Genomic DNA, 13,299 nt, shown 5'->3' with positions numbered 1-13,299 from the left:
GCTCTCTGTTATTCCAAGGGTTGACAAGAACATTTTTTGACAAACTTGTATTACACCGACGTGATTTTTGAGAATATACACGTTTTCGGCTCACCGTCTCAATAAGACTTGTAACGTACATCCTTCTTTGCTCCCAAGACATTTGCCAAAAACGTTGGAATATGTCCGTTCGTTCTTTCTCTTGGAAGAAGGAACAATGTCGAGACGAGATGCGTTCACAAAATGATGATGTGCATCCCGGCTTCATTTGTCTTGCACTGCCTTACGAATAAACATTTCCTTTTGTCTGTTTATCATATTGTTCTCCATACATACATACGTTTTATTTTGTTTTCATCTCTTTTGTTGCTCTTGGGGGGTTTATTAACATCAGGGCTTATGTCTTCAAGATTCAACTTCAATTAGACACTTCAATCACTTTTTTATTAAAACTTTAGAAATTCGACAAAAAGGGGATATGTTGACCAAATGAAACGCAATTAGAACTAATGAATATCGATACAAATGAAACGAGAGCGGTATAACTGCTGCAAAAATCAAAGACTACTTTGTTCAGTACTGATGTTTACTTTTCAAATAAAGCGGGTTACGCCTTTTGTGTTTTATGAAAATTACAGTATGTTGTTACGTCTTTTGGCATTTCTTAAATAGGATCGTTAATTTTAAACGTAGACGCTTGAAATTTTGCCACAGCATGTATTTTAGCTTAATGTATCAGATTCCTTCAAAAAACGAATTTCGATTTTCATGTGGGTTACGTCTTCCGACATTTATGGTGACGATATGAACATATGTATGTCATAATTCCCGTGTATAATAATAACAAATGTAAAAAAAAAATATTTTATCATTGAAGCATCAAAATTAGAAGTTTTGATTGATAAATGGTATATTCCAGAACTCGATAACATAAAGGAAAAATTGCAGGTTCTGGAAAAGGCATAAAGTTTTGTTCCAGAACATGCAAGCTAATACTACAAGCACTATTTTTTTCTCGTTTTGTGCCAGAAACGCGTTCCCGTACTAAACTCGCACTTCTCTTTAAACAAAAATGGAGCGAAATAATATTTTCTGCTATACAAATTTGGCCGAATAGAAACTAGCAGGTTGTTTGCTGTCATCTGATTGCCTGATACGTTGATTTTGACATTTCTGCTAGAGTTTTTGCAAATTTTGTAATTTTTCCTTTCCGGCACTATTTGAACGAATTTATATAGGAAAGTATCTTTTGACATTTCGCTCATTTGCTAATTTTACCACGAAAAAAGTACGGGAACACAATGCAAAATTAAAATTGTAACAAAGCAATTAAATTTTTTACTTTGTTTACAAATTTTGATATTAACAATTTTTTTCCCGGCCCCCCCCCCGAAATGGTTTGGTCGAACAAAATTTGTTAAGCTACTGTAACTAGTTATTGTATTTTTTTCGCATAAAAATGTTTGTATATTTGAAGATTTCAAATTAAAACTTATATTTTCTTAAGTTTCTGAACAGAAAATGTACATCATTAACAAGTTTTGTAAGAAAATATTTTAAAAAGTTTTGTTTGTAAGCTGTTTTTGAGAGAAACTTCCAATAAAATCTGAATTACTTCTTACTTCTTCATACCACTATCAAAAGCTAATTCCTTAATGAATATACCCCATGTCTATTATTTATTCGAAATGTATAGAGCTCTCGAGGCTTAAAACTCATCCGGTTATAACAAAAATAACGAGTTCAGTATTATGGGAATGGAATGTGTATAAAAAAAATCTATTGAATAAAATGTATGAAGGGTCGGTCCTTCGTGGACTACGTATTGAAAGCCAATTAGAAATTTGTTTTACTGCCATCGCCAAAATTTTGTTATTCTCTTTTAGACAAATTTGCTGCTAAACAGTATGAGAAAATAATGAAGACAAATGAATTTTTGTGCGTCACTTGATTTTTACTTATCATTACCGAAGTATAATTGTAACCTCAGACTTTAGATTACGAGATTATATACACTAGGATTGTATAGATTTCATCAATATAATGATTTAAGACTTCACATATGTTTGGACGATATTCGTTTCAGCCAAGATGGAAGCACTTACCACCGTCCGTCCGTCTGTATCTCTGTTTGTCTGGCAGGTTGGAACTCATGATAACTCTCGGTCCAAGTTATGGATCTCGTAATGTTTTGTCTAAATTAAATTTAAGTCATATCGGTACCTCCGCCATAAAAGTTCAAAAATGTTCACTAAAATAGTCGAAGGGACTAACCGATTCCGTCTAAAATCGAACCTAATATGGTTCGCAAGATTACTTCCAAAAGTACATCAAGGTCCAAGAGAATATATTTGGACAACATCTTCAGGTCTCTTACAGCGTGTTTTTGTAAAAAGTTTTTGCCCATTCGTTCGTCGATTTCATGAACGAAGTCACAATTTGGTTTTCATAGCGGTTGACGTTTGTATTCGTGTGACAAACAAATGAGAGCTTTTTATTTTCGTATTTTTTTTGGTTTTCGTAACAAAATCAGACGAACGAATATGTCAAAAATACACGAATGGAAAAGGCCCATCGTGTTGAATGAAAATTAAATAATTTGAGTAATAAATGGCACAAAACACACGAAAACTGGAAGGAAATGCAATTTTATTTATTTCCATAGAAGCACACGCGTATATGTACACCCGTTTCTTCATATTATCACAATTATTTTTGGACAAATTTGATCAATTTTTTCTTCTGCATGTTACGTGCAGATGCCTATGCAAAATTCGCAAAATAAGTTTCATGGAAACCCTGAAATATAAAAGCTTTTATAAAATAGACGAAAGCTTTTAGATAAAAACGAATGGTTCGTAAAATTTTACAAGAACCAAATTTTGAACGTATACGTTTTAGTACGAACGGTTCGTGTGACAGGCAAGCATATTTACAAAAACACGCTGTTATACAAGTCTAACATAACTGCAGTTTAAAGACTGTTCGATGATTCTTTGGACATTTTGTAGTCTTGCTTACAGCGATATCCTACTTTTCGTGGACAAGTTTATGCTTCCTGACAAAGCTCTAAACACTACGGTGGCCAACTAAAAAGCTTATGGGCGCGGTAACTATCGAGAGGAGTGTCTCTCAAATAATTATTAGTGAATAATTATGTGGGGTTCAATAAGGATCGATTGTTATTTGTCAAAACTATATAGAACTAAGTCCATCAAAGTGTTTGTCATCGAGTCCAAAAACTTCTAACCGTACAATTAAGAAAACAAATTATAACGCTTCTTTTGTAACATAATATTAAAAGTAAAAATAATCCTGGTATCAGAATCTATCTCTTTCGGTAAATAACACTGTGCAACATTTTTAAGGTAATCTTGTGCAAATAACACTGTGCTACAGTGAAAATTTGCAGGGGTTCTAATGCATAAATTCGGTTTTGTGGGAGTCCACAGAAGACGAAAATACCTTTGGTTTCTTTGGGTCACTTCGGGTTTTCATTTTATAACGGTAAATGTAGTGAAAAATGGACTTTCTTGGATTATCAACTTTAAACGGACATTACTTCTTTTTTCCACAACCGATTTGCACACACTGTTTTTCATTATAAAGGGGAGAGTAATGCCTTTCGAACAAGCCATAGATTTCTAAAATTGGTTAACAAATGGCTAATTAATAGTGGTTTAAGTGTGACAAAAACGCATTAAAAAACAGTAAAATGTTTTTCCTTGTGCTCTAGGCTGCGTAAATGACACCTAACAGTACAATTGTTTACTGTTAACAAGTAGGAAATTTAGTTGGCTTTCCAAAATGGGAAAAACCAACAAAATCCGTTGAAAAATGAATGCGTTATGGCATTTTTTGTGTTTCAACTTTTTGGTTTTTTTTCATATTTTCCTTTATAAAACATTGATACCTTGTGCGTAATTGTTAAGAAGGATAATCACAATTAGAATCATACATGCTAAGATACCCATCTTTTATAAAGGAAAATATGAAAAAAAAATATGAAAAAAGCCAACTAAATTTCCTACTTGTTAACAGTAAATAATTGTACCGTTAGGTGTCGTTTACGCAACCTAGAGCACAAGGAAAAACATTTTACTGTTTTTTAATGCGTTTTTGTCACACTTAAACCACTATTACTTAGCCATTTGTTAACCGATTTGGCTTGTTCGAAAGGCATTACTCTCCCCTTTATAATGAAAAACAGTGTGTGCAAATCGGTTGTGGGAAAAAGAAGTAATGTCCGTTTAAATTTGAAAATCCAAGAAAGCCCATTTTTCACTACATTTACCGTTATAAAATCAAAACCCGAAGTGACCCAAAGAAACCAAAGGTATTTTCGTCTTCTATGGACTCCCACAAAACCGAATTTGTGCATCAGAAATCCTGCAAAAAAATTTTGTCCACTTTTGTAGCACAGTGTAATTTGAAGTGAGGATTTTTTGAAAGTACAGACCCAAAGTACAAAAGCCCTAGTTCCGTTTTGTTGAGTCAGATGCAGCTTGGATTTTATGGCCCCATCTAAACATTATTAAATATCGACTTTTTAAACAACTCGGGGCTATATCTCTGAAACCAATGCAAATCTTCTTCTGACCTTTGCAGCAAATTTGTAGATAAGGGCCAAAATAAAATATTTGGAGAAATGAAAAAAAATAAATTTTATAATATATCTAAAAATTCCATAATTTGTATACATTTCACACCATATCTCCAAAACTGTTAAATTTTTCTTAATGTTTTCATTTGGAAACATATCAACGACAACGACAGCCGATATTCTTAAAAATTAGGCTAAGATCATCGAAATAGTGAAAATCTTGCTATAGCAAAGACAACGGCAATTCTTTGTTGTTGTAAAATTCTGCGATAAACCAATATATTCAATATACTTCAATAAATTTTACATGGCGACATTACCGCACGTGGCCCGATATTGTCTATTTTCAATTCTAAATATCCTACTCTGTAAATATTTAAAATTGTATCCTTAGTCCCAATTTACATTAAACGATTTTTCTTGCGGCAATTTTTCTCGTTCTCTTTTAAACTTGCCTCTTGCGTTTATACAGGCAATTCTGTTTCTGCAAGTTTTGTTTTCAAAACAATGAAAATAATATCAAAAACGAAAAATATAAAAGGAATTGCCGGTACGAGTAATTTTTTTCCACTTCCATACCCCTTACGTGTCTCTCATGCAAACTGAGACTTGCCGCAAGTAAACTCGCCTAATGTAAATTGGGACTAAATATTATGAATTCTTTCTATTGAATTTATATACTTTGTACCATTATATAAAATATAGAATAGAATATGTGCCAAAATTTCCAGTCCATCGGACAAAAATTTACCGAGATATGAGCTTTTGAAGGGAAACATTTATTGTGGCACTTTATATGTTTTTGTGGGACTATTGTACACATAAATCATGTGCTTAACCGAGAGAGTCTTAAAAAAACTGCTGACGGAGTCAGAAAAAATATCAATTTTGTACGATGTTTTGTTTTTGTTAAAATCGAAATTTTGATTTTAACTGTTCAAAATTTTTAAAAATTGATTTTTTTAATTCCTTTTCGATAATGGACAAGATTATTAGGTTCGTAATGATCCCACAAAAATATATGCTGATCGGTTTATTCTTTTTCAAACTACAGTGGGTACCGCAAACTGCTTTAGTAAAAACAGTGCTTTATAAGCGGGAATTTGAATGTAAGATTTTTCAAAAAAAAAAAAATATATATATAAGGTAACTTAAGGTTTAATAGATTTTTTATAAAAAATGCATGAAAATGGCTTCTAACATGCTTAAAAGTGGCCATAACCCCTTAAAATAGCTTTACGTAACGCTACACAACATTTGAATTTTTCATGATATTTGGTCAAGTTGTGCCCCCGCCGAAATGAAATCCTGCGTACGTCCCTGGTGTTAGGGCTGCCAACTAAAGACACAATCCCGCCTTTATGGTAAACACATTTGTATATCGAATCGCTTGATCCAAAACAGACATCCGCTTTCCGCTGTACAATCGCCGCCTGTTAGTTTTCTGTGCGACGATGGTACCTCGATGATTGCCGTACCGGTTGACACAACCTCCAACATCCAAAGATATTAAGGAGCAAGCTGCCACTCCTTAAGCTAGATTTTGGTCGCCCCCAGGTATTTTATTTCCCTGGTGCCCCACTTTTCGGTAAAAGCTTCCCCAATTCGCCAATGGGAGGGTCCCGATGGAGGATCTAGCTAACCCCAAACGGGTTTTTGCAAATTATAAAAACAGAAGTTTTAAAGATCTAAATGACAGAGATTTTTTGCTTTTGCTTTGAGCTCCCTACTTCCAAAGATCAATTAGAATTGTTGTTATCGTTACCATGTTTTACATTAAACTGTAAAAGCACCGTGTTGGATGCTCTCCGTATAAAATAGACTTTCGCTGCACATAAAACATTTCTTGATAAAGTACTTAGTACTTAGCAGCTTCGAAAAATTACATTAATTTTGTGTATTTGATTTATTGCTTTTGTATTGCGCAACACTGTATGTTATGCGTATAACTGTTTGTTCAAAAATAACATCTCTATTAAAAACAATTTTAAACGGCTTTTAAAAATCGCGTTCGCTGAGCTTTTTTACCGAATCGACCTACAGTACAATATCCCCCACATATGGTATTTTTTGACTACAGCCTCTATCGAAAAATATGAATTTGCTTTGAGTCTTAGTATTTATATTTTTGGAATACACCGCAAATCGAAAGCAGTTCCACAAGCCGGGCAATAATGCATATGTTACGAGACGTTATACGACATGAAAAATAATGATAAAGAATTATGAACAAATAGAAAACTTTATAATTAAACCCGACTCTTTTTGAAGATGTTATAATAACTTTAACATTACTATCATCATCATTTAAAAAGTCAGAACATCTTTCAGCCCTCAATGAAATTTATTGTAACCTAATTTACATCTACGTCAGCATTCTTCTCTACTAGAAATATCTTCGACATTCCAACATCAGGGCGCTTGGGGGGATTTTTTTTTAATTATTCATTATCGTTCGTAATTAAATGTTTTTATATACATTAGTATCAAGTTCGGTTGACTTGAGTTATGTTTCGTTTTGTTCTAATGAAAAATACGAAACAAAATGACTTCCCAGCACTTATCAACTTGTTGTTATCAAGCTAGTGTGGTCAGTCGCTTCGACAAACTTGTACATTCCGGATGCGTTTATTCCAAGTTGACTTTTCCATTTGAAACGATACGCTTTAAAAAATTGGCATGGAACTTTGTGAGAAGTGTAAAACCCCGTTTGAAAAACATCAGTATATTCGGTACATTATTTGCGGCGAGAAATGTCTGAAAAAAATTCATAGTCTATGTGTTGATTTATATGAGGATCAATAAAGCTCATTATTACTTCCCAATATATTAAATGGCTGTGGGATGTGGTACTCCTCCTATATAAAAGTGCTGCTCCTCAATCTTAGTCGATTGAAGATTCCAATTTTCTGTTAATGAAAAAGATGCACAAACAATATGAATATTACGAAAGGGTTTAAAGTTTTATTCGTAATTTTGTTTTGGCATTATTTTTTCAAAAACGGCAAGTTTCATCAATCAAGTGGCTAAAGATTTACAAATTGCATATACGAATATTCTTTATGACTTTTCCTTAGTTGTTAAAATTCTTGAGATATCACGATCTAAAAATTATACGATACATATGCAGATATAAGCCACTACGATTATCGTAGTGTACCACTGGTCGGTTCACTAAAAAATAATGTACAGGTAGTGTACCGCACATTTTTTGTGAACTGTGAGGAAATATTATTCAAACATGTTTTTTATTTTTATTTATTAATCGATGGCCATTTTTCGTTATTCGGAAAAAATTTAGTATAACAGTACTGTATGCCATCCTAATTACCACTTTTCAACCTACAAAATGTGTTTTGAATTGTAAAAAATCTCAACTCGTTTCGAAATTAGTAAAGTTTACATTTTTAATTCAGATTGCAACATTTTCAGTGACACCCACTCTATATGACCCAAAACAACAAAAAAACTAAAATATCGAACTTATTTTTATACTCTCCACCATATGGAGGGTATAATTAAATTTGTCATTCCGTTTGTAACACATCAAAATATTCGTCGGAGACCCTATAAAGTATATATATTATTGATCAGCATAAAATTCTAAGTCGATCTAACAAATGTCCGTCGGTCCGTCCGTCCGTCCATCTGTCTGTTGAAATCAATTTTTAAGATAGAGCGTCAAAATTTGGTGCAGAAGTTTTTATTACTTCTAGGATGGTTGGTATTAAAATGGGATATATCGGTCCACGTTTTGATATGGCCCCCATAGAACGGTACCTCCCGATTTTCGGTATTTTTGAGGTTTCAGCTTCATTCAAATTTGAAATTTGGTATTTAGCCATTGTTAGGTATATAAAACTTTCCACCTGAAATTTGTTGGTATAGGTCCACGCCTTCACATAGCCCCCATAGAACGGCACCTCCCAATTTTCGGTATTTTAAAGGTTGTGGCCACAATAATCCACCAAAATGGCTAAAATTTGGTGCTTAGACGTCGTTGGTGGTATAAAATTTTCCCCCAGAAATTTGTCGGTATAGGTCCACGCCTTGATATAGCCCCCATAGAACGGTACCTCCCGATTTTCGGTATTTTGAAGGTTGTGGCAACAATAATCCACTAAAATGGATGAAATTAGGTACTTAGTCTTCGTTGGGGGTATAGAACTTTCCCCCAGGAATTTGTCGGTATAGGTCCACGCCTTCATATAGCCCCCATAGAACGGTACCTCCCGATTTTCGGTATTTTAAAGGTTGTGGCCACAATAATCCGCCGAAATTGCTGATATTTGGTACATAGTCCTGGTTGGGGTATAGAACTTTCCCCCAGAAATTTGCCGGTATAGGTCCACGCTCTCATATAGCCCCCATAGAACGGTTTTCGGTATTTTAAAGGTTGTGGCCACAATAATCCACCGAAATGGCTGAAATTTGGTGCTTAGTCTTCGTTGGGGGTATTAAAATTTCCCCCAAAAATTTGTCCATGTCTTAATATATTCTCCATAGAGCGGTACCTCCCGAATGTGGTTATTGTGAAAATTAGCCACATTTTTTACCGAAATTGCCGAAATTTGGAATTTTGTCTTCTTCATACACGAAGGAAAATTGTTCCATTTTACTTCAATACAAATCGTGGTGGATGATATAACAAGTTCGGCCGCCGTTCTTACTTGTTATTCATTTACGCGGTGATAGCGTCCAAACCAAGGCTTCGGAGTCGAGCCATTTTTCCTTCGACTCCAGGCCAGTTTTTTTCACGACTCCGGAGTCGACTCCGAGGGTAATTTCCTATACCACTAAAAATTAATAAAATATGCTAAATGTTTCAACTTTTCCTATACTAGGACCCTATATGCTTATCTGTTGTTTTCTCTAAGGCAATTTGTAATGCATGGCGATGTAAGGTTGATGTTCCGTATTGAATCTGCTATATCTTATATCAAAAAGAAACAACAGAAAGAATTGAGAAAGTTTCAGTAGATTTTGCCGAAATATATGTACGAGTATACCCTCAAATTATCAATTTAAAACAAAAACAAGTAGAACTGACGAGCTTGATTAAATTTATTTATTATTATACGTATAAAAAGATTGTACTTAAGCAAGAGACTTTTTTAAAAAAAATTTTGACGGATTTAAGGCGAAAAAACTGTCAATTTTTTAGTTAAAATCGAAATTAGGACTTTGATAGTCCACAATTTTTTTAAATGTATATTTTTTTCGTTTCGCTTAACTACGAGATTATTAAGTTCTTAATGATCCCACAAAAACATAAGCTGATCGGTTTATTCGTTTTCGATCTACAGTGGTCACCGCAAACTGCTTTAGTAAAAACAGTGTTTCGTAGGCGGCCATTTGTCAAAAAACTGTGCAATATTTTTCAACAAGAAAAAAATTCTGAAAATAGCTCAAGGGGTTATAAATCAGATGAAAACAATATCTTTTGGAAAAAATTGGTAGATTTCTTGTTAAAATTCATGAAAAAGTTCATTTTTCCATAACCCCTTAATTGTGGACAAAATAAACTTATAATACGCCGGATTTCCCCAACCGGCAACCCTATTTCCATTTTTCTAAGATCCGAAATATTTGCATTCAGCATCCCTAATTCTGCCCAGAATTGTGTTTTGTATGCTCTCATTCTCTCTCTTAATTGTCATATTTAGCCTTTCCTTATAATTTTTCTTGTCAATAAATCACTTGTTAACTGAGCATCAACCAGTACTGTTGTCCTTGGTAAGCGGTCGTTCCTGTTCAAAGAATTCAATAAAGAACCATTATTGTTCTTACTACAAAATCCTAATACATTGCATTTTCTTTCTTTTTTTCCATTTCCATATTTCCTTGGTGGATGAATCTTGAGGAAAATATTTCCACTATTGAAATATTTTCGAGGCTCACAGCAGAAAACCAACCGCCCTTCATTCTAGTGAGAACACCCACAATTGGCGTTTTAATTTTGGTCCTACTCGAGCCGGATTGCGAGTTTTTGTTGCTGAGATTTCATCAAGTTCATCTTTTCATTTTATCGTCATCATTCCATTCTACATTTCTTCGATAAAAAGGTAAGTTTGTGCTTTGTATATTCGATTCTTTCAAGTGGAACAATAGTGCATACAAGAAGTGATATTCAAGTTCAAAGTCCAAGTGCGTTTTGCCGTCGGCAATTTGATATTTCAATTTTTATTTCGCGCACAGTGTTCCGAATTCTACTTCGAAATTTCTCCAAACAGTTCAATCTATTCCGTGTAATTAAATTATAAACATTTAATTATTCATCTAATCTCCAATTAACATTTTCATTTTAATTGGTTCGAAGATTTTTATTCTTTTCTATTGAAGCAATAATTTTCTTATATTTCATTTCTATTTTCCTTTTTATTTGAGTGCAATTCAAATATTCAATTTATTTTTTCGACTCGCGACAGTGTGTTCTCTGCTTTGCATTTTTCCGTCCACTTTGCGCGAGAATATTTCGTTTGCATATTGCATTTTTTCTACTCCTTTTCTATTAATTTCTTGGTGTGTTTATTTCTATCCATAATCGTTCAATAGTTACAGCAGTAGTTGTTGTTAGAGACCCAATCAGCATTGCAGTCTCTTTACCAGCAGCACTGTTTTTTCATACAAACACCCACACAAACATTCGTTCCATTATTTCTCGTTGGTCGCTGTTGAGTCGTTGGTCCGTTCAGCCAACAAAGTGCTTGTTGGTGGTTTCACTCAACAGTGATCGATCTCTTCATTGATATTCTCCTCGTTGTGCTCTTCAATATACGTGTACCCTACAGCAAGCCCGTTTATATGGTCGCTCTGTAACGTGTTTGCACGGTACAGTCGAGTCATGTTTTATTGCAGGGATACTGCAAGGGGCCCGGAATGTTTACACCGGATTTCTCCAATTGACAACCCTATTTATATTTTTCTTGGTTCCGAAATATTCGCATTCGGCATCCCTAGTTCTGCTCAGAATTGTACCTGTATGCTCTCATTTGCTCTCTCTCTCTCTCTCTGAACTTTCTTATTAAACTTACATTGTAATTTTCTTCATAATAAACACTTGTAAACTAAGCATCAACCAGTACTGTTGGTAAGAAATCGTTCTGTTTCACTAAATTCAATAAAGAAGAACCATTACTGTTCTTATTTCCAAATTCTAATACATCGCATTTTCTTTCCTTTTTTCCATTTCATTATTCCTTGGTGGATGAATCTTGAGGAAAATATTTCCACAATTGAAATATTTTCGAGGCTCACAGCAGAAAACCAACCGCCCTTCATTCTAGTAAGAACACCCACAATTGGCGTTTTCAATACTTTTTCCACATTATATTGTGAATTATAAGTATGTGGGTCAAAACTAGTATTCCAGAGTGTATATAAGTTTTGTCATAAATGTGATGGTATATTAAGAAATCGATTCATATTGAAAGATGCAATTATATTTATATTGTCATGGAACATTACTAAATATAATAAACCCTTTGCTTACAAGTTTACTCATAGATTTCCTATAAAATAAATAAACGATTTATCAAAATTTTATTAAAGTTCATCTCTCTATTATGCGTATTACACAGTTTGCATTCTCTGTCTACGTTTCCAGAGCCGAACTTGTTATACTCCAAAGGGATCATTCCACTACGCGCTTTGAAGATCCATGTAATTTTCTCGTGAGAGTACCTTTCATTTAAGTAAAATTTGCCTCTATTTGGGTTTAGATGTCTATAAATTTGTTGGTTCTGACCATTTTCTTTTTTCCAAATCCTTTTTTCATAAATTTCGTGTTTTATGTTTTTTACTATATCCTGGCAGAAAATCCTCCAATCATTTGCGGAAATCATTGCCTGTGAGCAATCCAGATTAAATTTTTGAGTCAATGATTTTAGTTCGTTTGCCCAGAAAACGTTTTTACGATGTATGAGTTGAGTAAGCTGCTGTGGAAGCCTGTTTTGTGCGTATTGAAAAAGCGTTTTACCTACATAGTTAAGATGCAGCTCCAGGGTATATATTTGCGTATCTTCTACTTCTGTTTCCAACGTCAATACATCATTATTCCTATATTGAACATGCTTCAGAAATTTTAATATATATAGTTTTGCATATTGAAAAAAAATTATGGTTCGCTACAAATACTTAAAATATGTAAATAAAAAACAACTTGGAAAAAACCTTTTTAATAAGCGATCACCTTTAACCGGTGTTATTTATTTTTTTTTTTATTTTTAATAATATTTATTAGAATTATAATAAAGAAAATTATAAAAGCACTAGCAATAAAATCTATCGGCTAAAGATGTTGTTCACTTCAACCAATATGGTACAGCCTACTAAGAAGCAGTTAAAATTCATAGAAATGCCGAGTCAGAAATAAATGCGTATTACACATTTAATTTATACAATCATGAATTTAATTGACAAGGGTAATTTTTTCTTCGACTGCAGAACACTGTGACTTAAATGCTCCGACTGTGAGTGACTCTTTGTTGGTACAGGTAAAATTAATGTCGATTATTAACTTTTTTTCTGAATTGACTTTTTCCGCAAATAAATATCCTAATGACACCAAGATACTAACATTATTCTTTATTCATTCATGTAAATTATTTAATAATTTACGCATTTTCACCCCCCTTTTTAATGTTTAAGAGCCTGGCTAAGTAACCAACATTATATTTTCTACTAATTTTCTCACTGTAAGTGAGTATAAGTGATAA

General features: G+C 33.6%; 1 protein-coding gene across 9 annotated transcripts in view; it reads left to right on the top strand.

Annotated features, from left to right (window-relative positions):
- Positions 1-7,140: 7,140 nt before the first annotated feature.
- The window catches only part of LOC141400957 (peptidoglycan-recognition protein LC-like), a 30,960-nt gene continuing 24,801 nt past the window's right edge, over positions 7,141-13,299 (top strand). The window contains exons 1-3 of one of the 9 annotated variants that reach the window (XM_073980671.1): positions 7,196-7,314; positions 7,660-7,774; positions 10,486-10,647. In XM_073980671.1, the coding sequence (XP_073836772.1) occupies positions 7,767-7,774; positions 10,486-10,647 (170 nt within the window). In that variant the 5' untranslated portion in view covers positions 7,196-7,314; positions 7,660-7,766. Of the gene's footprint in view, positions 7,315-7,659; positions 7,775-10,248; positions 10,319-10,445; positions 10,648-13,299 lie in introns of those variants that run through there. The other 8 variants (XM_073980673.1, XM_073980678.1, XM_073980677.1 and 5 more) reach the window with 8 other exon arrangements.

Source organism: Musca autumnalis, unplaced genomic scaffold, assembly GCF_047663935.1.
Source record: "Musca autumnalis isolate F117 unplaced genomic scaffold, ASM4766393v1 scaffold_4, whole genome shotgun sequence".
NCBI lineage: Eukaryota > Metazoa > Arthropoda > Insecta > Diptera > Muscidae > Musca > Musca autumnalis.
This window is presented reverse-complemented; position numbering and strand designations above follow the sequence as displayed.